Source organism: Podarcis gaigeae (assembly GCF_964106915.1).
Source record: "Podarcis gaigeae genome assembly, chromosome: 6".
Taxonomy (NCBI): domain Eukaryota; kingdom Metazoa; phylum Chordata; class Lepidosauria; order Squamata; family Lacertidae; genus Podarcis; species Podarcis gaigeae.
Genome location: NC_139682.1, coordinates 55,737,489 through 55,763,456, shown reverse-complemented (window position 1 = coordinate 55,763,456; position 25,968 = coordinate 55,737,489). Strand labels below are relative to the sequence as shown.

At 40.8% G+C, this 25,968-nt stretch overlaps 1 protein-coding gene across 4 annotated transcripts in view; it reads left to right on the top strand.

Moving 5' to 3' along the window:
• TTC39A (tetratricopeptide repeat domain 39A) overlaps nt 1-25,968 on the top strand; it is a 51,726-nt gene that overhangs the window by 14,114 nt on the left and 11,644 nt on the right. For all 4 annotated transcript variants that reach the window (XM_083742439.1, XM_083742440.1, XM_083742441.1 and 1 more), the window contains 13 exons: nt 2,872-3,003; nt 4,111-4,187; nt 4,552-4,619; nt 6,834-6,898; nt 7,504-7,603; nt 11,601-11,666; nt 13,573-13,681; nt 14,665-14,732; nt 14,847-14,906; nt 15,980-16,141; nt 18,255-18,346; nt 19,284-19,404; nt 22,524-22,635. In XM_083742439.1, the coding sequence (XP_083598565.1) occupies nt 2,872-3,003; nt 4,111-4,187; nt 4,552-4,619; nt 6,834-6,898; nt 7,504-7,603; nt 11,601-11,666; nt 13,573-13,681; nt 14,665-14,732; nt 14,847-14,906; nt 15,980-16,141; nt 18,255-18,346; nt 19,284-19,404; nt 22,524-22,635 (1,232 nt within the window). The remainder of the gene's footprint in view (nt 1-2,871; nt 3,004-4,110; nt 4,188-4,551; nt 4,620-6,833; nt 6,899-7,503; nt 7,604-11,600; nt 11,667-13,572; nt 13,682-14,664; nt 14,733-14,846; nt 14,907-15,979; nt 16,142-18,254; nt 18,347-19,283; nt 19,405-22,523; nt 22,636-25,968) is intronic.

Here is a 25,968-nt window from a genome sequence, read left to right as displayed (position 1 = left end):
GACCCCTGACCATTAGGTCCAGTCGTGACCGACTCTGCGGTTGTGGCGCTCATCTCGCTTTATTGGCCAAGGGAGCTGGCGTACAGCTTTTGAGTCATGTGGCCAGCATGACTAAGCCACTTCTGGCGAACCAGAGCAACACACGGAAACGCCGTTTACCTTCCCGCCGGAGCGGTACCTATTTATTTACTTGCACTTTGATGTGCTTTCAAACTGCTAGGTTGGCAGGAGCAGGGACCAAGCAACGGGAGCTCACCCCGTCACGGGGATTCAAACCTCTGACCTTTTGATTGGCAAGTCCTAGGCTCTGTGGTTTAACCCACAGCGCCACCCGCGTCCCTTATGAGGCTCAGAAAAAGGTAAAGGTACCCCTGCCCGTACGGGCCAGTCTTGCCAGACTCTGGGGTTGTGCGCCCATCTCACTCAAGAGACCAGGGGCCAGCGCTGTCCGAAGACACTTCCGGGTCACGTGGCCAGTGTGACATTGCTGCTCTGGCGAGCCAGAGCTGCACACGGAAACGCCGTTTACCTTCCCGCTAGAAAGCGGTCCCTATTTATCTACTTGCACCCGAGGGTGCTTTCGAACTGCTAGGTTGGCAGGCGCTGGGACCGAGCAACGGGAGCGCACCCCGCCGCGGGGATTCGAACCGCTGACCTTTCGATCGGCAAGCCCTAGGCGCTGAGGCTTTTACCCACAGCGCCACCCGCGGCTCATAGTTCCTTGTTAATTTGATTGCACTATACATCCTAAACTGCTTTTCAACCTCAGGCCTTTTTCTACCACTTCTGACCCTCAACCCCAGGAGGTCAGTATATGTTGGCAAGCCCAAGTAGACAAGCTAATAAGTTATTGGCTTCTGTACCACTTATAACACATTTTATGATTGCTCTGTGGTATCTAACACATCAACTATCTGTACAAATATACTACAAGAAGCAGTAGCAACCTTTCATTAAATGGTTTTTTACAAGTAGCCTGATGGGCTAGTAATGGGTTTGATTTTACAGTGTCATAAATGTGAGGTGGAAAGGCTTTTGCCACAAGGAGAAAGTACCTCTGTGGACAAACCTTAAGGGTATGCTGTGATTATCTCCAGTTTAACATATAAATAAGATCTCTTTGTGAGTCAGACAAATCCCTCTCTTCCCTCCCAATGCAGATTGTTCCCTACAGAACAGTTTGCTGTGCTTTATCTAGTGTAATTAAATGTTGATTAATAGCTCCTCCTTTCCTTACTTTGGAGACTGTAATTTAATTAAGGGTTTGTCCCATTGTTGGCTTCTGTGTTAGTGTAGCTTTGCTGAATGCAATGTCTCTTCGCTTGAGGAACTGCAGTTTGGATGGTGAGGAATCAAATAATGGAGAGATGAGAGAACCTGTATGTCTTAGGGTGATAAACTGGGGGGCTACATCTTTTGGATTTAAATTTGCTTGAAGAAGATAACTGTTTGGAGAAAAAAATGCCCACAGATAAGGAGAGAAGTTGCTTTGACAGGAACCAGTAGCAACAGTCAAAACTAAGAGGTTCCTAGAAGGACCATTTAGGATGTATTAGATGACAGAAGGCAGCACGCAGGTCTTTGTGTGCTTATTGACTGGTAGCCCAGTCTTTGTTGCATTCCCATCTTTCTATTTTTTCATAGTAGTGCAAATAACTAGATGACCATATACCAGTGCAGTCAATTGTGTGACCCTTTACAAGTGGTCTAATAACAAAGGATCATAATAGATGACCCAATCCTTAAAAATATCTTTTAAGATAGTCTACTTGAGTTTCCACCACCATCCAACACATGCAGACATACTTGTGGGGGATGGGAGAGAAAACCCATAGGAGTGGATGACAAAGGGAGTACATGTTATAAGCACTGAAAACCAAATCCAACAAAAATTATAACCAGAAAATTCTGTAGAGCAGACAGAACTTTAGTAAAAATTTGAGCTTGGTCTCTTCAGTATTTCTGAGGTAAGCACACATTACAGTAATAGATGTTAATATTAGGGATTCCATTTCTGGTGCTAAGATTTTTACTTCAGGAGGTATCCTTTCAATGTGTGTTGCAGGATGTACAGACACAGCTGTTTTGTTTTCAAACATGTGCAAGGGCTAAAGTAAAGCCAAGACCATGTACCATCATGCTGCCTCTTAAAAGCAGTTCAGTATCACCTTGGCCGCCCTTCTTATATCTCTGCTTGTCTGATCCCTTCAATCTTGATAGGATTGTTGGACTGAAATTTAAGAAATGAGGTCTACAGCAAGACTGCAGTGTTTACTCTGTGGTATTCAGAGAAGTGGTTGTGTTGTGAATGGCACTGTGATGTTCAAGGACAAAGTCCAGTTCTTTAAGGGGAGGGGAATCTCCAACCCGTGGACTGAATGTGGCCTTTTAGGCCTCTCTGTCCAGCCCTCAGGTTTTTCCCCAGGCCATGTCCCATCACACCTTGCTCTTCACCCTCCTAGAATGCTCTTGCTTGGCTGGAATGCGTCCTTGAAGTGTGGTAATGCCTCTTGCTTGGCTGGATGGACTTGTGTGCTTGGAAACCTGGTTTTTGCATGGCTGGAATGTAGCCAACTGTACAAAGGAAAGAGTCCCACCTATTCTGTACCTTTTCGCTCTGGCCCTTCCCACCACTGACATGTGGCCCGCAGGAGGTTGCCCATGAATGAATATGGCTCTCGGGCTGATAGGTTTACAATCCTGCTTTTAAAATATCCTTCAGTGATCCTGGGTGTTGCTGCTTCTAACTCTCCACTCCCTTGACCTCCTACCTTTAAGGCCATTGTTTTTGTTTTCATTCCTTTACTCTTTATTGTGGCTTCTGTGAATATCATAGAATAGATGTATCTCCCTTTAACTTGTTTCCCACAGAACAAAGGGGAGTATGTATCATGCATTGACATATGCCACCATATTGGAAATGCAAGCCATGATGACCTTTGACTCTCAGGACATACTGAATGCTGGAAACACAATGAAAGAAGCTCAAGCCATATGTCAGAAGTAAGCACAGAGAATTATTCTAGATGGTCAAAAGCATAGAATAAGTACATAAGACAGCTTTGCAACAGTAAGAATGAAGAAAATGTTTTAGTAGAGGAAAACACTAAAGGATTCTTAGGAACCTTCATGTGCCACCAATAATTTTTTTTTGACAGTTGGATTACACCATGTATAAATGCAGTCATCTACATGAAAGTTGAAAGGTATAATTTTACTTGCACTTTACCTACGGTACATATGGCCACATGTAAGCCATTTTGGAAATATTTATTTATTGTCATGCAGCCAAAATGACAATTGTGGGACTATAAACACTATAGAATAACATACCGCTTTAAACAGAGATTAATGTTTATGTCAGAAAATGCTTGAGGTGACCACATAAAGGTATTGAGTCCCAACTGTTGCTAGTCAGAAATGTTAACACATAGAAATATAATGGCAAAATTTAGTATGCCGAAGTACAGTGGTAGCTCTGGTTACATACTTAATTCGTTCCAGAGGTCCGTTCTTAACCTGAAACTGTTCTTATCCTGAAGCACCACTTTAGCTAATGGGGCCTCCCACTGCCGCTGCACTGCCCCCGCGCGATTTCTGTTCTCATCCTGAAGCAAAGTTCTTAACCCGAGGTACTATTTCTGGGTTAGCAGAATCTGTAACCTGAAGCGTATGTAACCTGAGGTACCACTGTAATGTAAAAGATAATTGAAAATAGCATATGAAACCTTTAATTATACATACAGCCTTTTCTTAAATCACTTTGAGCATAAGAACATATTGTTCTGTGTACTTGGCATTTTGCAGAGTAATAAATTAAAATTTCAAGTCTGTAATCTCCTTGGATTGGAATCTAAAGTTTTGACAGAGTGGAGGAAAGGCACAGAAAAAAAAAAGAAAAGACAAAGGTATTGGAGCAAGAATATATGCAAATATAGTTTGGATGTACTTAGACTCCATTCCTCTGTCTATTTAGCTTTCAGCAGTTGGACTTGCTTTTGATATTACATGCATAAGATTGCATTGTTAGGCTTAGTTTTTGAAGGCCAATATGACTAAAGGGTTTTGTCAATATGTTCTACATTTCCAGCCTCTTTTGTTTTTATGTAGGTTTCGGAAGAAATCCACCGTGGCCGATTCACTCAACAATTTAGTGCACAGACACAATGTTGACCAATTAACTGAAGGTAAAAAAATAAACAAAAATAAACATTAGCTCCTGTTTCTGTCCACATGACTGCCTGGTAAAATAAATAAATATTCACCTGGTGCTTAACAGCTCAGGGGTGGGCAGCTGGCAAGCCTCTGTGGGGAAAGAATTGCGTAGGTGGGAAGCCACAACTGGAAAGGTCACCATCTGCCTAATCTTCGAAAACAAGGGCATCCAGGCAACAGCCTTAATAGGACATCCTAATGTGGACATTTTTGAGGTGTGTTTGTATTATAATGTGGAGGATTGTAGTGGTTATGATGACACTGTTCCATTTGGTGGTGGAGCTTTCCTGCTATGCACTTCATATCTTTTTTCCCCCTTTCCCCCTTTTCAAAAAGAGGAAATTCATGCAGAAATTTGCTATGCCGAATGTTTGCTTCAGAGAGCTGCTCTTACATTCCTTCAGGTAAGAGCATTTGTTTTTGGAACATTGTTGTGGAAACAGGGATGTGAGGCCTCAGTTAATTTCAGTAAGACCATGGTTACTGAGATCACAGTGAGTCGGGCAGGTGATGTTAATAAGAATCTCTTTCTTTGTCCACCCACACCATGCAGCTTTGCTTTTATGCATTTTGCATAACATGTAGCTTCTCACACACTGAGAAGCAAGTTTAATAAGGAAGTCAGGATGTTTCCAGTTCATAATATGGGGACTTAATAAATCATTCTGTAACTGAGTGGAAGAGTACTGCAGCTGGTACAATATTCTTAGTATTATTATTTTCAGCCTAGTGGATCTCTTATGGGATATGGATAGTGGGCAGAGGGGAGTAGCTGAAACTTTCTGGTTCTCAGAATCTCATATCGTCTAATTCTGCATTCATGTAAAAGAGGGCTGGATAGCTTGCTAAAACTCCACATTTGCAGAGATGTATACAGCTTCATTTGCAGGCTTATACTTCTCATTTCATTTCACATGCATGGACAACTACTTGTAAATTAAAGGGAGTTCCATATTTTAGTTATAACCTTTTCGTAAGTAGGTTAGCTTATTTTTTGTACAGCAAATTCCATTTAACCTCTCTTAAAGGCAGCCTTGAATCTTGAGGCTCCCTGCCACTCTTTGTGAAACAAGGGATGGGTGGGAATCTCATTGAAACTATGGAACCAACCCTTTTCTTAAGAAATAATAACTGTTGTATTATTCTATTTTGTTTTTCCTACTTTTTGGAAAGATAACTGCTATGCCCATCCTCTTTAATCAAACGCAAATAGCAAAACTGAACTGAATTTGAAATACCCATCTCTTACTACAACCTAGATATGGCCCCAAGTGACATCACATGATTGTCACTTGCAGCGTCACCCTAGAGTAACTGCTATACTTAACAAATGGGGAGTATCTCCCTTAATTGCCACTGTCCTTCCCCATTATTTGCATTGGTTTTTTTTTAAATACAAAAGTAAGCAATGTGTGGCCTATGAGCCACATTCTACTCACTAGGTGGTATTCTTAGCCTATGCTACAATGTCTAATTTATTTCTTCATATTCTCCCTTTTCCTGACTTGAAGTATGGAGTATTGGAACAAAGTATTGGAACAAATATGTTCTGTACGTAGCATGATGCTACCTCCTCCTGGAAAGGGAGCACAATATAACTTACAATTCTTGTTGCTGTTTCATAAGATATGTAGAAAATTTAAACTTTTTATTGCTGACAACATTTTAAGCTCAGCCGAATACATTGATAGCCATATTCATTCACAGCTCTAAAGACCATCCTAGACAAGATTAGCATTACATGACTTACTTTTTAAAGATTATCCAGATTGAGACCCCTATCCATCACACCTGGCTCATTGTCTGCATAAGGTCCTCCCACACTTTTAGTTTTAAAAGCTATTTACATACATAGCTTCTTATTGTGTGGTTGGTGTCTTCTCTAGTTTGACTCTAATATACCTCTCTTGGAGTGGACTTTCCCTCTCCTTTTCCCAGAGTTGCATTTGGCTGCTCTCAAAGGGCCAGTGATAGATTAATAGCCAATGAAGGGAAAACTCGTGGCAGAATCTAATTACTTTTCACAGAGATTTCCTTGTCCTCGATTTGAGATGGAGACAGCTTGTTGGATCCTTACCAAACTCTACAGTGTCAGGTTGGCCTGGTTGCATTTTGCAAGTTCAATTCAGTCGAACACTGATCCTGATACCTGCTTTCTCTAAGGTTTCTGATGCCTTTGCAAGTGTCCAGCATGTGTCTTGGATTAGCTAAAGCTGATGGCCCCATGCTAATCATCGGTAGTCCAAATCATTACAAAGCCTATGACATAGCATGTAGGAACAGTGGCTTTTGTGCAAAGTCTGTGATAATAGGTTCTTCTCCGATGAAATACTTCCTGTCTCATTTTTCTAGTGTTAATTAATAAGGAATACTACTATTCTGCTTCTGTTTTACTTGATGTATCCAAACTAAGGGCTAGAGCTTTGAAATTTGTGTTAGGCATTTAACAAGATCAAGATTTTTTTTTAAAGGTATATGTGCATGTATTAGAAAAAGACTGACCCTTAAGTATTTACCAGTCTAGATTTTGTAACTAACTTTTAGTCATTGTCCCCCAAATCAAGAGGATTTTCAAGTACACGTATGCTGAAATGTGTGATCTATTGTATTTTCCTCAGGATGAAAACATGGTTAGCTTTATCAAAGGCAGCATCAAAGTCAGAAACAGTTATCAAACATATAGGTTTGTGGCATTTTAATATTTTTTTACAATTATTATGTTCCAGGCATCCATCCAAATCAAAAGTTATTGCTTATTATGTTTGGTGCTCTGCACTTCTCAGGCTTCACTCTAGTCTGAATTGATTCTGGCTGATATTTTATTTTATTTTATTTTAATTAATTAATTAATTAATTAATTTTAATTCAATAAATCAATCTAATGTATTTATATCCTGCACTTTCAAAGTAAAAACTCTCATAAAGCAGCTTAGAGTGGTTACTAATAAATACACTATATGACTCTAAAAGCAAAACCAGTAAACTCACAGTTGAAACAACAGCAATGAATCAGAAAGATAAGTGAGGCCATTAATAAAAGTCTGAGTAGAATAAACTTTTTTTACTCCTCTTTAAAATCACCAGCAAGTGGGTGATGTGCACCTCCCCAGGGGGGAGGGAACTCAAAAGATGCAAGGCCATCTCTGGTACTCTCTTCATACCATGGGTATTGGGTAAATGTTATATTAGCAGTAGCTCTTATTGTCATGTATTTCAAAGTGCTAGACCAGGATTGGTATTAGAACTGGATTACATTCTGGGTTTTGATGAGATCTTTTGGTTTGATAGGGAGCTGGACAGTCTAATACATTCTCCCCACTATGTTAAAGGAGAAAATCATCCCCATTTTGAAGGTGGCGTAAAGCTGGGAGTTGGGGCATTTAATCTGGTATGTATCACATTTTTTTTTTTTTTTTGTATACATGGTTCTGGCTGGGGCTGTTGGGAGTTGTATTCCATCATCTGGCTTTATATTTGACTGTTAAAGAGATTATTTGAAGTTGGCATCTTTTACGTAAGAATTGGTTCCAGCGGCTGAAAATGCTGCTATGTGGTAGTAGCTCCATGTAGTGGCTATAACATTTTATGAGCTGCTTTCTTATGAGATTTCCCACCACCTGTAACTCTCTCACTGCTCTGGCTGCCAGTTTGCGACTGAGCCATATATAAGGCCCATGTACTGGCTTAGAAGGCTCTAAACAACTTGAGATCAGGCCATTTTAGGGAGTGCCTTCTTCAATATCAGTCTGCCCGGCTGTTGAGGTATGCGAGTAAGGCCTTCCTGATTGCATTGTGGCCTGCAGCAGAAGGGCTGAGTCTCAGTGGCAGAGCGTCAAGTTTGCATGCAGAAGGTCCCAGGTTCAGTCCTCAGCATCTCCAGGTGGGGTTGGGAGAGACAGTAGTGAGTTAGATGGACCAATGGTCTGACTCAATATAAGTGGAACCAGAATAATCTCTGACCAGCTAGCATTTTAGTTCTTGCTTAAAGCCACTTTACTTCCCAAGCCTTTGATGGTGGTTTGTTCTTAATTTGTCATGATGGTTGATCGTTTTATGATTATTATTGTATATTCATTCATTCATAGACTCTATTGCACTAGCACTAGCCCATGGCATCGTTCACAAGGGGAACAAAAGGAAAAACAGCAATAATCATAAAAACATTTAGCACTACCAGTGCAAAAAACCACGGCCAAGTCTCCTATAAATTATTTGTTGCATAAACTAGAATAGCAGGGAAATCTCAGGTAAAATATGCCAGCTTAATTGTCCGAATCCCCTTTGCAGCTGACTGCTATTTTATCTAGCTCTTTTCTCCTGATCTTCTTAGCTGCCAACGCATATAGTGCTACTTTATAGGTTACAAAGTCATCAGTATCGCTCAGCAGCCATTTCACCCTTTCCACCCCGTTAGAGTGTATTCCATTCGTAAGCAGGGGTTTTATAAATTGGTCTCTTGGATCTCTATATAGTGGGCATTGCAATAAATAATGGTACAGATCCTCTACACAGGGTTGCCCACATATACAAAGTCTCTCCTAGTACTGTACTTTGCTGTACCGAGCATCCAACACCATTGAGGGCATTGATTGGAATAATAATTCTGTAAAAGCGATTCTTAGTGGGAGCTTTGTCAGATATCTAGCTCGGGTGTGCTCCGTTTAATAAGTGGGAGCCATGGTGAACTTTTGGTAGAGGCAATCGTGGATAAATCCCTTTCTTCATCAGACCTAAAGAGACAATCTCTTAGGTGCCTCCTATCCATCTTCATGGTCACCTGAAGATCTTGTAATTGATATTGGGACAAGAAGCTTTGGATGTCAGCCTTCCAGCATATGGACTGTTCCCCTTCAGTGTGGGACATAGCAGGGAATCTCTCCTCCGAGAGAGATTGGAGTCTTTTCACATAGCTTAGACACAGATAGTCAATTCTAGCCCATATTGTTGTCACATCTGCTTCAACGTGGATAAGAGCAGCTGGGGTCCCCTTGGGGAGCAAAAGCACTTTCCTGAGAAATTTGTTCTGTACTATTTCTAAGGCTTTGTTAGCATTTGGGTCCATGCCCCATATCACTACCCCATAGAGCATTTGGGAAACCACTTTACTGGCGAAGATTTTCAGCACAGGTTCTAATAACTGGCCACCCAATGTAAAATAGAATTTCATTAGTGCCCCACAAGCTTTCTGTGTTTTGAGTTTCGAGAAACTAGTCCTCGCCATAATTTCCTGTATGCTTTTCACCTGTGCAAATTTTATAACAAGATACCAATTATAAAGAACGTTTAGGCTACAGTGATTAAAATCACAAGCATTTCAGGAAATGAATTAAGCTGTGTGAAGGAGTGAAGGCCTTTTCAGGGAGGAAATGTGTGAAACCTTACAACATGTGCTTGAAGCTCAAACTCATCAAGTTTGCAAGAGCTATATTTGTCACACTGGAAATGCTCAGATTATTCTATTATATATAGCTTGTTTCTTGCCAGTAATCAGAATGTTATAAGGGCAGCATTATGTATTGAAGAGCTGCTGTGCTGATGAAAAGCTTTTATGATATTGCAATTTTAATTTGCAGGAAGGTTCCCTCCATTATGACCCTTCTGATTTTATATTTTATATCAGTATCTGCTTGTGAGCTACTTGTGAACTGTTTGTAGAATTTGTAGGGGCTAGCTAACTACAAGTTATATTAATTATGTGATTAGCAATTGCACTGTGGTTTTTAACAATGGAAATATTGGGAGTAGGGGATGGTAGTTTCATCGGTACCTTCAGTATGCAAGAAAATAACATTTAAGTCTTCCCTCTCCAGTAACACCTCATCCTCCTTTATTAGAAATTGGTGCTGAAGGGATATTTTTTTCTAATGGTGATTGCTGAGCACAGTCCCGTTTTTCTTGAACTCCAGAGAGAGAAGGCTTAAAAACCCTCACTGATTGATGACAGCCCCCCTCCTAGTATATAATTTTTTTTAACCCACAATTCAATTGCTAATTGCATAACTAAAGTACAATAACACATAGCTAGGCTCTTAGTTTGCACATGTGTGGTATTATAAGCTCACATGTTCAGCAACAGAGGAGTAACTTTGCATGCTCCTCCCCTGATGTTTATGCAATTATCTGTGGGGTGGGTGTTTTGCATGTTTAGTTGTACATGCAGAAGGTTTCCTGTAATCTGGAACTCGGATAGTTGCTGAACCATGATTTTTACTCATAGTGCCCAATAGGGCTCCAGGTATAAGTACATCAAATGTCAAGATTTTCCTTTATAAAGGTGACTTGAACAAAAATAACAGAAGTGGCTCCTTCATACTGGAATCTTCTTTTCTGATGATTCAGCTCAGAGCTTTTTTTCTTTAAAAAATGTTTCGGAGTACTCTCATTTTCCTATTCGTATTAAAATACCGCCCCTCAATGAGACCAAACTTAGATTCACAAAATGTTTAGGGGTATGCGTCCCCATGCGTCCCCCCAGAAAAAAGGCATTTGTTCAGCTTCACTTCTAGATATGCTTGTTAAGCTTATTTCCAAAATAATAAGACTGTAAGGCACCACTTTATACTGCTGCTTTCATAATGAAGGAAGGAAGAGCAAAAACACACACAGAAAACTAACCCTGCCTACTGTTTGACCTTCCTCACTACCATGGCAGATTGTAATTACCAACCTCACAAGCTTGTTACCTGGTAGAGATGTGTTGTCTCCACTCTGGTGTAAGATGACTTGACCCATGACTTGCTCATCTCTAATTGGCCCAAGGCTGTGGAGGCATTGAGCATCTTCCCACACCTGCCCCATTATTTCTTCTGCTGACATGGGAACTCTCCACATTATGTGTAAATAATATGCCTTAGAAGAGTTTGAAGAAGAAGAAGAAGAAGAAGAGTTTGGATTTGATATCCCGCTTTATCACTACCCGAAGGAGTCTCAAAGCGGCTAACATTCTCCTTTCCCTTCCTCCCCCACAACAAACACTCTGTGAGGTGAGTGGGGCTGAGAGACTTCAACGAAGTGTGACTGGCCCAAGGTCACCCAGCAGCTGCATGTGGAGGAGCGGAGACACGAACCCGGTTCCCCAGATAACGAGTCCACTGCTCTTAACCACTACACCACACTGGCTCTCAGTTTGCCCTAAAATATGGCTTAAACATGTAGTACTAAATAAACTAACAAATAATAAGAAATTGCATTGTACTCAGTGCTATTGAGGGGTGTGTGGTATGGCAAACATGACATATGGAAGCCATTTTAGGTGAGCTTGATATGAAACCTGTTCTGATCCTTTTATTTGTAAAATAGCTTTTCTGAGATGTTGCAGGTAAAATAAATATATATCTAAATATAATTTTCTTCCCACAAATATTCTTTGGTTTTTATTTCTATAGACTTTGTCTATGTTACCATCAAGGATTGTACGGTTACTGGAGTTTGTTGGGTTTTCAGGAAATAAGGCAAGTATATGTTTGTTTATGTTGTTTCATTTATTAAAATCTTTTATATGCCACCTGTCATTTCAAAAGACTTACCAAGGCACTTCTCTGAACAATAATAAAATACAACAATAAAAATCCTATAAATAAAAACCTGTAAAACATCAATATTGATTGCAGTAGCCAGAAATGCCAGGAGTCAGTATTAGCGGTCAGCAAATGCCTGGGTAAATGAGTACATTTTTAGTTGCACCCCATAGCTGGCTCCCAAATGCTCTCTAAGCTAATATAATTTCAGGGTAGGAGCCACCACTGTGAACATTTAGGTGGCATCTATGTTGTTGTTGTTTTTTAGTCGTTTAGTCGTGTCCGACTCTTCGTGACCCCATGGACCAGAGCACGCCAGGCACTTCTGTCTTCCACTGCCTCCCACAGTTTGGCCAAACTCATGCTGGTAGCTTCGAGAACACTATCCAACCATCTCGACCTCTGCCCCTTCTCCTTGTGCCCTCCATCTTTCCCAACATCAGGGTCTTTTCCAGAGAGTCTTCTCTTCTCATGAGGTGGCCAAAGTATTGGAGCCTCAGCTTCACGATCTGTCCTTCCAGTGAGCACTCAGGGCTGATTTCCTTCAGAATGGAAAGGTTTGATCTTCTTGCAGTCCATGGGACTCTCAAGAGTCTCCTCCAGCACCATAATTCAAAAGCATCAATTCTTCGGCGATCAGCCTTCTTTATGGTCCAGCTCTCACTTCCATACGTCACTATTGGGAAAACCATAGCTTTTACTATCTGAACCTTTGTTGGCAAGGTGATGTCTCTACTTTTTAAGATGCTGTCTGGGTTTGTCATTGCTTTTCTCCCAAGAAGCATGGATCTTTTAATTTTGTGGCTGCTGTCGGCATGTATACAGTACAGATAAAACTAAGAACTGCTACACACACACACACACATTACAGTAAGATAAGATAAGATAAATAAAACTTTATTCGCATTAGTCAATGGCCATAGCAACAGCAAAACATTACAGTATATGCAGAAAAGGAAATTTGATATAAAAACACAATTTAAAGTCCTGAACCAGCAGTCAGTTAGTGGCCCTTATTCTGATTGCCCCTGCTATGAACCTAGCAACCTTGCTGTTATCTGCTCATTTTGATCTGATAGAAGAAAGGACATTGTGGCAGTGGTTGAGCACTCTGGGATGGTTAGTAGGAGTGGGGTGATGATCTCGTTCCTCAGGTCTTTGTAGAGAGTACAGGACAGGAGGACATGTGCCGCTGTTTCAGTGCTACCATCTCCACAGGGGCAAAGACGTTTCTCAGGCGGAATCTTTTGGAATCAACCCTCAAGTACCGCAGATGGCAAAACATCCAGTCTTACAAGTGTAAAAGCACGTCTGTATTTTGGGATAATAAGTTTGTGTGGATATGGGGCCAGAGAATCAAAATGGAGAGATGGAAACCGAACATACTAAGGACAGAATTTCCTTATAGTGGCCAGGTTATTCTGGTGCTCGTTATCTTTTAGACGTTGACCAGTTACACTGTTTGCTTTAGTGGGGCCCAAAGTGAGTAGGTGTTGTGGGGATAGGCCACAAGAGTGAAGTTTTTGATAGACAGTTTTAAGCCAGGCACTTTTATGGGAGTCTTGAAGTACTAGGCACATCTTTTAAGGGGAACACATGTTAATTGCTGTTGCATTTTCTGTAACCACTACTTCATTCATTTGGTGTTTTGTGAAAGAGATGTCTGATAACTTTATTGGGCACTATGGTGACATACATTGATATTGTTCTCCTGTACTAGCTGAGTAAACCAATTTAACTTTCGGTGTTGGAAGATACTTCTCTCCTTAGTTACAGTGGAACAAATAGAGCAAACCACAGGTGTAATTAATTTACAGCCATTTATCTGACTGTGATGCAGGAACATGGTCTGCGACAGCTTCAAGAAGGAGCCTCAGTGTACAGCTTTAGGTCCGTGCTGTGCACTATGCTACTGCTCTGCTATCATACCTTCATGACTTTTGTGCTAGGTAGGATTCATTTTCTTCTCTAAATGTTGACCCTTCATACATCCAAAATGGTATGGGGATAGGAAGGAGTGTGTTCATCACTTAGCTGGTTGTGAATTACTTATTCAGAATAGCTTTAGAATTTTTCATGTATGACTTAATTCTTCACAAATTTTTATTTTCTTCAAGAAACACTTAAGATGGATATGATATATGCATAAAGGTAAAGGTAAAGTGACCCCTGACCATTAGGTCCAGTCGCGGATAACTCTGGGGTTGCGGTGCTCATCTTACTTTATTGGCTGAGGGAGCTGGTGTACAGCTTCTGGGTCATATGGCCAGCATGACTAAGCCGCTTCTGGCGAACCAGAGCAGCGCACGGAAACGCCGTTTACCTTTCTGCCAGATCAGTACCTATTTATCTACTTGCACTTTGAGATATATGCATAGCTCATCCCAAAATTCTGTTGAAAACATATAGACAGTTTTTGAACCAGGCTAATCCTAGCAATTTAAACAGAAACATAACATTATGAGCTATAAATGCAAGCATTTTGTTAGGTGTTTGCTGTTCCCCTAACCACTCTTTAACTTGTTTTAAAAACCTTAGCACAGGTCTTCCTAGTCACTGGGATCAGATGATATGAGGCCTTTATAGGGATGCAGCTTTAGGGAGCTTGGGGTTGCTGATTCTAGAAGTGTGACTCTTCCTGCCCATAGCTTCAGTTTTACAGGATCCCCTCCCCAGTGAAACCTGTAAATGCCCAAACTTGTCTTAATGCGTTGCCTAAAAGTCACCTATCTTTGGACTATTTAGGAGCTGCTCAGTTTTGATGAGGATTTCCCTGTAATCATTTGCTTTTAATATTTTTGTGTCACCATTATTTTTGAGCTAAATTAATGTTTATATTTGGCCTTGAGAGAAAGTATGGAAAGGACTCACAATGTAAACTAAGTCTGGGCTACCCCCACTTTCTAATTTTTTGTTCTCCCAATTAATTTAGGGACAGGAAAAGGAAATGTTGAAGAAGCAGAGAAACTTCTTAAGCCTTACTTGGCTCGATATCCAAAAGTAAGATATATCTTAAATAGGCCTGATATGTGTACCAGTGTAATATCTTACTGTAGAAAGATGATTAAATGCACATTAAAATTGTTGCCAATGTTTTTTCTTGATTTATTCCAGGGATCCATATTCCTGTTTTTTGCAGGGAGAATAGAAACAATAAGAGGCAATGTTGATGGAGTAAGTAATTTGTTTTTATCCTTCACATACCTTCCTTGGGGCTTAAGAAATCTTTGTCCTTATGATCACAGTTCCTGGTGGGTTTTGCTCTCTGCAGTACAGTACTTGGCCACACTAAGAGTGACAAATGGATGTTGGTCTGAAAGAAGTAGAAGGGCATGCAACTGGTTGACCTGGCAGATTTGATAAGAAGGATTCGATAAAGATTGTAAGCAAATCACGGTAGAAAAGCAAGGCTATTTGCCATCTTATTTTCCACATGAACCTGACCATATATGAAGGTCATCTTCAGAGGTCCTTCTCCACTGGCGCAACCCTGTCACTGGATGAGATGCCCTTCAGCTGTAATGTCTCTGCTGTGGACTACCTTCCCCACCTGGTGCAAAGCCTGACATTTTTGCCTAGGCATTTTAAATCATTTGAGCCTTCTGGATTTAGATTTTGGACTGATTACAGCTATTTCTGCTCTGCTGTGTGAGTGTAGTGGTGGGTTTTAAAATTTTTATTATTTTAAGTTCATTCAAGCCTCTCTGAGCATTAAAAATAGAATATAAATACTTGAACAAAAATAAATGGAGCATCTATTATTGTTAGGTACTGAGTGGAAACAACACTAAATTATACTAAACTGTGAATTGGCTCTTGGTTTGAGAACCAATATGATGTGATAGTGTTTTGCTAGGACTTGGCATACGCAGATTCAAATCTGCACACCACCTTGAACCTCACTGAATGTTTTTGGGTTAGTATTTTCTCGCTCAGCCTAACCTATCTCACAGTGTAGGAGGTGTGGAACAATATATGCCCCCTGAACTACTTGGAGGAAGTGTAGCATCAAAATTGAATTAAAAGTAAGAAATAACGTTTCTAAGCAAAGTTATTGATATCTTGTATCATTTCTGTCTCCCCCTTTCAACGGAGATACAGACTGTCAGAATTGATTGTAGTATGTGATTGATACAGTAGTGTATGGCTTCTGGCCTGAGTGCATGCTTGACAAGGATGTTCAAAAGCTGCCCTGACATTTTTGAATGAGGGGTGTAGTCCTTTAAGGTTTTCTTTTGATTTTCTAGGCCATCAAAAGGTTTGAAGAATGTTGTGAAGCCCAGCAGAATTGGAAGCAGTTTCATCACATGTGCTATTGGGAACTCATGTGGTGCTTCACATACAAACGTCAGTGGAAGATGGCATACTTCTATGCAGATCTGCTCAGCAAAGAGAACACCTGGTCCAAGGTGAGTACAAGGAAGATGTGCTGACGAGCACATCTGATAAAGAAAAGTAATGTTATGTTGTGATTTGGATCAATCAGTTTTTGAGTAGATTTATTCCAGGTAGACATTAAAATATGATTGAAAGGCCACTGAAGATATAAAACAATGCCATTCCTAGTTGTACTTTAGCAGCAGACACTTTGTCCTCTTAATCAAGCTCAAGTGGCATATGCTGTTGCATAGAGCCAGAGTCCTTGATAGGCCTGTAGCTTTGGTCTTCTCTCTTGTTCTGAGCTGTTCAGTAAGCATGCGAAGAGAAGCCATGTCTGCTGGCTCATTTCCACTGTGTCCCTGATTGCTATCTTTTTAATTTCCCCCGAAGAAGTGATTGCTTTCCACTGAGAAAGTTTAGGGGCTTCTGATGGAAATTGTCTCCATTTTTATACATTTGGTCAGCTTAACCTGTCCAGGTCTGCCTTTTGTAATATCCCAAATCTTTCTCCTCCCTTCAAGCAGCTTGTTTTGATAATAAATGTGTGTTCAATTTCCTGTGTAGGAATCCTGTCTCGCTCAGATAGCAAGATGTGTACTCTTGTGTTGTCTAGAAAAAAAGGCTCACATTTGCATGAAATTTGAAAGCCTTCTGTGCTTTTGCTTACTCTTCAATAATTGGGTAGTTTTTCTGTTCTCTGCTTGACTTGCTAAAAGCCTTTCTTTGCTAATTCTGATTGGATACACTTTCAGTCCAAATAAATGTCTCACAGCAGAACCAACTGCTGCTTTGGCAAGAGAAATTCCGGTTGGCTGTGGGGTAGATGTTCTGCTTCTCTTTTGTTCTGAGACAACATGTGTCTTCATTTTGAAGTGGCTTGAATAAATGAGTAGTTAAAACCGTATAAGTTTGGGCTCCTTCTTATGGTAAGATATTGAGCTGGGCAGTGTAGGAATCTTGTATTATTATACTTAGTCCTGTGTGTTTCCCATTTTTATAAGTTTCTTCCCCTTATGCTTTTTAAATGCTATGTAAATCAGGATTTTCTTACAAAAATTCAATTTTACTTTTTCATGGTATAATGTGCCTGGCAGGGTAGGGATGGGGGTTGTGAAATATATTGCTAGTGGGTCTTGCTACCTGATTTGGACACTTAGAACATATTAGCCCTATTGACGTGTTATAGTAAATGCAGTTGCAGCAAGGCTTAGTTCCTACTGACAATGGGTAAACCTTTGTCTTGACTGTACCACTTTAGACTACAAGTGAGTGCTCACATGCCTGAATGCTTTTCCTTACAAAAATTGCCCACACATAGAAACTTAGCCATTTCCCTAGTTTCATGTATAGAGTGTTGTTTTGTATGAATAAGCATTCAGTCTTTTGCACCTCCATCTTCAGTCTGAAATGGAACCATTAAACATAGATTTACCACTTTAGATGAGGACAAAGCCTAAGAATAGCCTGCTTTTGGGGCAGGGCTAGGCAAATGGCAGTGCTGCTGGATTACGATTCTAGACTAATGGTGCCTTTTTTGAGCCTATAAAAACAATGTTAATCAGGATAGATTCATGCCATCCTCAGGAGTGAGTAAAGGAATAGGAATGACCATAGTCATGTACTTTTGACTTAACTTCCTTGAAACCAAGTGCCCAAAAGCTGTTCCTTGGTGTAAGATCTGTTTTCTTCAAACACACACACACACGTACTAAACTGTAAAATCAGGGCTTTTCCCCCGGCCAGAAATCATCGGAACTCAGTTCCGGCACCTCTCAGGTGTGCGCCATTGCCATAATAAGAGATCAAGGGAGGCATTCATGGTGCATTGCGGCACCTCTTTTTCTAGAAAAATAGCACTGTGTAAAAGTATGTATCTGTACACACATATTCTTTGCAAGTAGAAAAACTTGGATACAGAAAGAATTGAGTTCTAGTATATGTTTCTGATGTATTTACTTCCCTTTTCTGCTTTGTTTTGGTTACAATATCCTAATGCAAGAATATATGTTCTAGGTAATTTCACTTCCGATAGTATAAGGCCATATCCCTTAAATGTTTCACCATTCTGTCTTAGATATTGAAGATGATACAGGAATATAAATTACAAGAAGGATTTTTAATCATACATAATTTTCATTTTAGGCTACATACATATATATGAAAGCAGCTTATCTCTGTATGTTTGGACCAGATGATCATAAGCCTTTTGGGGATGATGATGTTGCACTATATCGGTAAGATTACCTGAGTCTTCACAAGGTCTGTATATTGACTGAGATTAGTCACGAAAGAAATACCCATTGTATTCAGCCCAGCTCTACACCTAAAATTGTAACTTTGTACATTCCTCTGTATGTAACACCAGGCCATATTTTAATTTATGGCCAATGGGATAATTCAGCAACATTTCTTGAATATAGTTTTAATTCTCTCCTACTACTTGAGACATAGGAATCCTACCCACAGTAACATTAAGTGAATCCCTTCTTCTGTGTCACATGGGATAGAGGGTCAAGATTAAATGTATATGGAGCAACACATGAAAATCTTAACATTTCTATATAGGCTACATTCTAGCCACAGCAGAGATGCACGTTTCTGCACCCCAATTTTGCTCCGTTCTGGCATGCAACAGGCATGATCACAGTGTTAAGGATGCATGTGAACCAGACAAGGCAAGCCCTTAAGGAGGGCATGAAGCAGAGCTGGAAGGGTTGTGGCCTATGGAGAAGCCTGCAGGGAGCATTTGGTGGTCTTTAACTCTGGGGCAAGACACGGGGTGGATAATTTGAATTGGATGTGCCATTACTGCAGCTACTGTAGTACCATCCTCAGGTATTTGTTGTAGGAAACTTGGAAATGCCAGAATCTTCTAACTTCTGTAGCTGCCACAAAGTGTTTTTAAATTACGTACAGGTTTAAGGGGCCGTGAGATGCATGTCTGATTCTGTCACTAAGCAGCAGTATACACATTTTGTTAAAGAAAATAAATACTTCTTCAGAGCTGATCATCTTTAGAATGGAATCTGCTGCTTGACAATGCATATGGGAAAATATAGGGGAGAGTTTTCAGTTCTGATATTGTCTTTCTAGTTCAGAGGGCTGCAGTATGTAGTAGATAAAGCAAATGAAATTTTGTATGCTTCCTTTCATCTCCCCCACACCTCACAGGGCTGTGCCTAGTTTGAAACTGAAAATAGCAGGAAAGTCCCTGCCTACAGAAAAGTTTGCAATTCGGAAATCCCGCCGATATCTGTCCTCAAATCCTGTTCCACTTCCTGTACCTGTTTTGGTAAGATGAAGAGGCTTCCCCTGCCCATCCATTGCTTAGAGATCTCATTATTTATATAAAAACTTCCCTGGTTATTTCTTTTTTAAATGAAATGGTTGTGGGGGCGGGGGGAGAGGCTTGAAATGCTCCTGTCATGGCAGCTAATAATGGACACTGCATGTGCATACTTTCATGCATATGCTCTGCTGTACCAGGGAAAAACAGGTGGGTGGATCATGTGGACAACAGCCTAAGTATATAGAAATGTATGCATCCAGTTGCATAACACATTGTGGATAAACCATATTTTTATGGTTCTTTGGATTGTCCTGAATACCACCATTTGGTAGCTAAGCCCCAAACCAAAAGTCCTGTTTGGAATGCATTTTGGCTTGCTTCCTGATGAAACTGAGTGTGTGATGATTGTCATTTATCCGTTTTAGACCACCTAAGTAGTAGCAGTTGCCAGGACATTGTCCTGTTCGCCTCAGACATTGTGGTAGATTGCAGTGTTTAGCTGGTGATAACATTGCAGTGTTTAGCTGGTGATATTGTGAGGTTTAGCTAGCGATAACATTGTAACGTTTAACTGGTGAGTTATCGCAATGTTGAAAACCAAATATCACCCAGCTCTTACACACATTGTGATTCACGATATATTGCCAGCTCAAATATTATGAAACAATTATTACGATGTGAACTTCAAACCAGTTTTGCATGATATATTGATAAATCACCCAGCCCTAGCCTGCATCCAGTGATTATGGCTACTGGGAGCAAATAAGCACCTACATTACATCTCTTTCAGGTCAAAGTTAGTGGAGTCTAGTATTGAAACATGTGATTCTTGCAAGCCACCTTGACTCTATGTATCCTCCTTTTTCTGCTGAACTTGCACCACAAACACAGCAGATGGTGCTCTTTAACAATTCTCTCCATTGAGGAACTGGAAGTTGGTATTGAAGCTATTTATAGCACTCTGTTAATAGTTAATTGTGCTAGGTCTATTTGCTTTGGATCGAAAGGTCCTTACTGCTGGAAGCTTCTAATTTAAAGTGGGGGGATATATTTTGTACTGCAATTTTTTATTATATATTTTTTTATTTTTATTTTCTTCAAATCCCTGCTAGAATGATCTTGACAAAAACACAGTTTCTCCATTCAGTTACAGAATTGTTCAGTACAAAATATATAAAGCTGATGTACAAGATGATGCTGCTTCAGTTGAATCTGTTCAGTCTAATCTGCCAAAACAGGAAGAAAAGTAATGTACAGGGTGGCCTAACCCAGATAAAAAGTAGCCAAGAGGAAAAAATAGTATAGGATCAAATGTTTTGCTTTTTATTTGTCCAAGGAGACTACAGACCTTGCAATTTTTCAGTCATTGCATACCTTTCTATAGCAGTGGGTGTTCAAAGTAGATAGAAATAAAATGGAACACTTTCTTGCACATCTCGGCATAATTTGGGGTGTGGCTATTGGCATTCTCTAAGAACAAAGGAATTCAGCTAGGCTGGATGGACAGGCTGAACATTATTTGCAGGGAAAAAAGGCAAGGCCTGAAATCTGGCAAAAAGTGTAGCAGTTCAGTTGGTCCAGCAGTAGATAAAATTTTTACTGCTAACTACGTGCATCATGCACATTTTTATAACATTCTGATCTTTGAAAAAGTGGTTGTAAAATATATTTCAGAGGTTACCTAGTTCACAAGCATTATTATTATTATTATTATTATTATTAGTGCTTTTTTCTGGAGGGATGCAGGGGGACTCATACCCCTAAACATTTTCTAAATCTAAGTTTGGCCTCATTGAGGGGCCTTATTTCAATATGAGTAGGAAAATGAGAGTACCCCTAAACATTTTTTTAAGAAAAAAGCTCTCCTTCAGCATTTATGCATACTCTTTGAACAAACTGAAGTATACCAGATCGATCACCTTTGTAATCTTTATAACAACCCTGTAAGGTAGGGCAATATTATCCCTATGTTGCAAGTGGAGAGTGGGTAGACTATGACTGAAATATGGTGGCTTGCCTAAGAACCACATTGTATTGTGGTTGAGGTGAGATTCAAACGTTAAGTCTGCTGGTTCATAATTTAGTCAACCTGGTATTCAACAACATCTGGAGGACTACAATTCCCATCAGCCTCACCCAGCATCAGTCAATCATTTTATTTGTATGCCGCCTTTCCGAAGTGCTCAAAGCGGCTTACAACATATTTTAAAAATAACATAGCTATCAGCCTAACAAAAGATTTTTTCCTTTACTGAGTTTGCATACCAATATCACAAAAAAAATGTCCTGTTGCTTCTTTCTCTTATCCTTTGGCTGAGTTGCTATGGACATGAATGTTCACGAACATTCTGCACCATCAGAGTGAATGAGTCAGCAATTTTCTGTCTGGTCAACTTGAAGCTTCCATGATAAAACAAAATAGTTCATTTTAGAGAGAGCTTGTGCAGACCAAAGGTTGTGAGAACCAGTATGAGTAGGTTGGAAAGAAGGCCTAGGAGGTAGGGTGACTGAATAAGAAATTAAACCATGGAATGAGGAGCAGGAACCTTATGAAAAGGTTGGTAGAAGAAGCAGACTTGAGACAGAGAGAAAAGGGATTCTGGAGAAACCATGAGAAAGAGGATCTCATATTTCTTTGGGACAAGACGCTATGATGAGAGAGAGAGAGCAGTGTTGGTTTACCTAGGAAGCTGAACAGAGGTTTGAAATCCAGAAGGCTAAAGTGTGGATAGTGTAGGCAGACAGCTAAAGCTATCTTGATTTTGAGGGAATTATGAGTGGGGAAGGTTGAAGAAAGGAGGAGCCAAGTTCAAAATGAATATTGAAGGAAAATAGTCAGTGAATGAGGGAGGCCAAATCCACCACTGGGAGGTAAGAGGTGGGTGGGGAGGCAGAAGTTACAGTCTTGCAGTGTTGTAAAGAAAACCAAATGAATGAGTTGGTTTTCTGAGGAGTTAAATGGTTCTGGAGGTTTTTTGTCTGTTTTTGCTGAAACTGGCTAACTCTGCTTCCAGAATATTTGAACTAAACCAGCTAATTGTTTGGGCTTAACACCTCTAGTTTCCAGTAACTACATTTCTCTACTGCTGTAACAACATGCTCTCCTCTGTGATCGCTTCTAGGAGATGATGTATGTCTGGAATGGCTATGCAGTGATTGGGAAGTGTCCTGACCTGACTGGCGGTATGTTGGAGTGCTTGGAAGATGCAGAAGCAGCCCTGGAAAGGAGCCCAGGTAACTCATGTCTAATTTCAGAGGGTGTGGTCCGTGAGAGATTGTGGTTGTCCGTTGAGTTGTTAGACGGTAAACCTATTAGCCCATTTTTATTTAATCAGCAAGTGGATTATGGGTCAATGAGTTGATGATACAGATGGTAACAGTATTTTTACTGTTGCTTTGGCCTCCCCTCCCCACTTACTACCTTATTAAATTGGGGGGGGGGAATACTATCGTATTTTTCCGTGTATTAGACTAAAAAATAATGCCAAAATTAGGGGGCATCTTATACATGGGGCCATTTCCCCTCATTTTCTTAAATCTGAGTCCCCCAAAATAGGAGGTGTCTTATACATGGGGGCATCTTATAGACAAAAAAAATACAGTATCACTTCCAGGAATATATTTACAACTATTTTTAGATTTGGATGTAAGTTTGGGAAGTTGACTTTTCTTGACAATAAATTGACTGCCTTCAGTCAGTCTCTGTGTTGGGAGAAGTTGACTACCCTTTAAGGATGCAGTGGTATAACTGCATGTATGTGGGTCAGCATAGTGGGGGGGGGGTGAGTTACAAGAAATAAATGACTCTGGCAATACAAGGGACACAGGTCTTTTGAACAAGATGCAAGGGGAAATATGTATGTATGTATGTCTCAAGCAAAGCTCTTTTTTGCTTAATTATGTTTGGTTGTATTCAACATAAAACTACGTAAGTCGTTCCATCAGCACAAAAATTTCTATTTGCACAATGTTGTTGTTTGTTGTTGTTTATTAAATCTGTATACCACCCTTCATCCATAGGTCTCAGGGCAGTTCACAAGATAAAACTGCAATATAAAAGACACAAAATACATAATAAAAATAAGAACAAAAACAAGCCAATAATCCCCCCTCCCACAACACATTTAAAAGGGCATTGGATGCCAATAAGCCAAAGGTCTAGAACTTCTTCCCACCCCAATCTGTTCTAATCTGCATAGCAGATTTTGGGAGTGTACAGGTTACATGATGGAGGAGGAGAGAGTGGGAAATCCCACTCCACTTGCAGTAATCCTTCCACCCTTTGTTTTATCTTAGAAGGCTTCTGATCAGTAGCATGTTCTTGGCTGCTACATGCTAGTTCTAAACAACACTTGGTTTTATTTTTAATTGACCATTGGTTGATGACATTCTAATTTGACTAGTCTGGGATTTTTTTAAAGCTCAGATATTTATTTCAGATACACCAGTTAATGAAACCTAGCAATAAGGAATGCCTCTTTACAGCTATTGGTTTCCCCTGCCATTCTCTTTTTGTCTTCACACGTTATCAAAGGTTGGATGAAGCAAAGTTGTACTCAGAATAGATCCATCAAAGTCAATGGATAACTTAGTCATATCCATTGATTTCCATGGGTCTGCTCTGAGTATAGCATAGGCAGGTGCAACGCAAAAGTTTCTTCCCAGTGCATCAAACTACATTTAGTGAAAAGGAAAGAAAAGAAAAAGAAGTGCATTGTCGCCTGGGCCTTTCTGCAGTACAGTATCTTACAAGGAAGTGCTCTCTGTAGGAAGTTTTGTACCTTGTGAAGTAAGACTAGATGACCATTGGGTCCCTTCCAACTACGATTCTATGATTTTATAAGTAGCAATTGCTCTCAATGGCAATTGGAGTAAAAGGGCCACAGCAGGGTATCCTGTAAGGCTGCAAACAAGCAAGGCACAAAGAACTGTATATAGCCAATTATCGGTCAGACATGACAAACTAATGCCCAACTGGATACTTAAACCAGACAGGAAAGGTCACTATCTTCCCAGACTCTATTTTTGGAGACACGTGTCAGCAACACCCCCCTTTTTTGCTTGCATGACTAGACATTTTTTTTGCCTCTCCTCCCTTACATCATTTAGCTTTTATGTGGAGTGATTTGGGTCAAGCACACTTCATTTTCTCCTTCAGCAAACAACTTTAGGTCCTCTTGTAGGCATTTGTGTATATTTGCCTTTTATCTACAGATAGCATGGGTTAGCCAGAAGCAACCTTCTTTAATCTCTTGCTAACCAGCAGTCACTTCAGTTCAGTAAAAAAATCCCTCTCTCAAGTTTAAAGCCTATGTTACTTTGGATCCCAGCAACCATTGCCATTTCCCCCATAATTAGTGACAAGAGGCAGTAGAAACAAACAAACAAAAAACGTGGTGATTTATGGTGTATGTGTGTGTCAGGGAACTGCCATCGGAGTTAGAGGTGCTGGACAGGCTCCAGCAGAGTAGGAGAGACTCTGCAGCAGAAGCAGGAACCAGCAGGGGGAGTGCAGGAGTTACAGCGGAGGGGAGGCTCTCAGACGCTTCTAGTGAGAATAGTGAAGAGGTAACTAGACCCCCTTTAGGAATTCCCTCCCTTCGCCGGAAACTGTCACGCAGAGAGTCACGAAAGCGCATGTCCGTCAAACAGCTTTTATGTTGGCGTAAATTCCGTAGACGCCCACTGTCAGATTCTACCAGCGACTGACGGAGTCATGCTTTTGGGGGCTCCGTTAGTGCCTGGGTTTGGATGACCGGCCAAACCCCAGCGGGATCAAGCTTTTACGCACAAGCAGCTCATTATCCCATCATAGCAATCTGACAGTCCCCGAAAGCTGTTTGTGCAAGCAGAGGGCATCATGAGTGAACCAGCAGGAACCGGGGCAGCTGGAGCTGGAGCAGATCCAAGCCTGGAAGAAAGGTACAGGGCGTTGGAGGTCCAGCTCGCACTGCAAACGGCGAGGCTGGAGGAGAGGAGGGCTCAAGATGCAGATAAGGGGAAAACCACCCCACTTGCCAGAAGGGTGCCTGGATTGGTGCAGAAATTTGGGGGGAATCCCAGGAACTATCAAGCCTTTAGAACAGAGATGCAATATGCTCTCAATCTACTGTTTGATGACTTCCCCGATGAGAACTCTAGAGTGGCGTACGTGATTGGCCATCTAGAGGGAGGGGCGAGGGACTGGGTTCGCCCCCTGATGGCAGCCAATAATGAAATCTTAAAGGACACAATGAAGTTTTTTCGCGCCATGGACTTGATGTTTTCCAGCGAGATTGAGCAGGGGATGGTGCGCAGGGAGTTGATGGCTTGTAAACAGGGGAGCCGATCTGTACGTGAGTACTGGACTGAGTTCACCATGCTGATTCATAGACTGGGGTGGAACCTTGCTAGTGAACCTATTCAAATGCTATTTGAAGAAGGTCTCTCTCCGGCAGTGAAAGATGAACTTTCCCGGGCGCCTAGGGCGGAGTCTATGGACCAGCTGACTAAATCAGCGCTGTCCATAGGAGCACGCCAGGAGGCTAGAGCTTTGGAAAAGCGGGAAGGAAAGGGGGAACGTTGGAA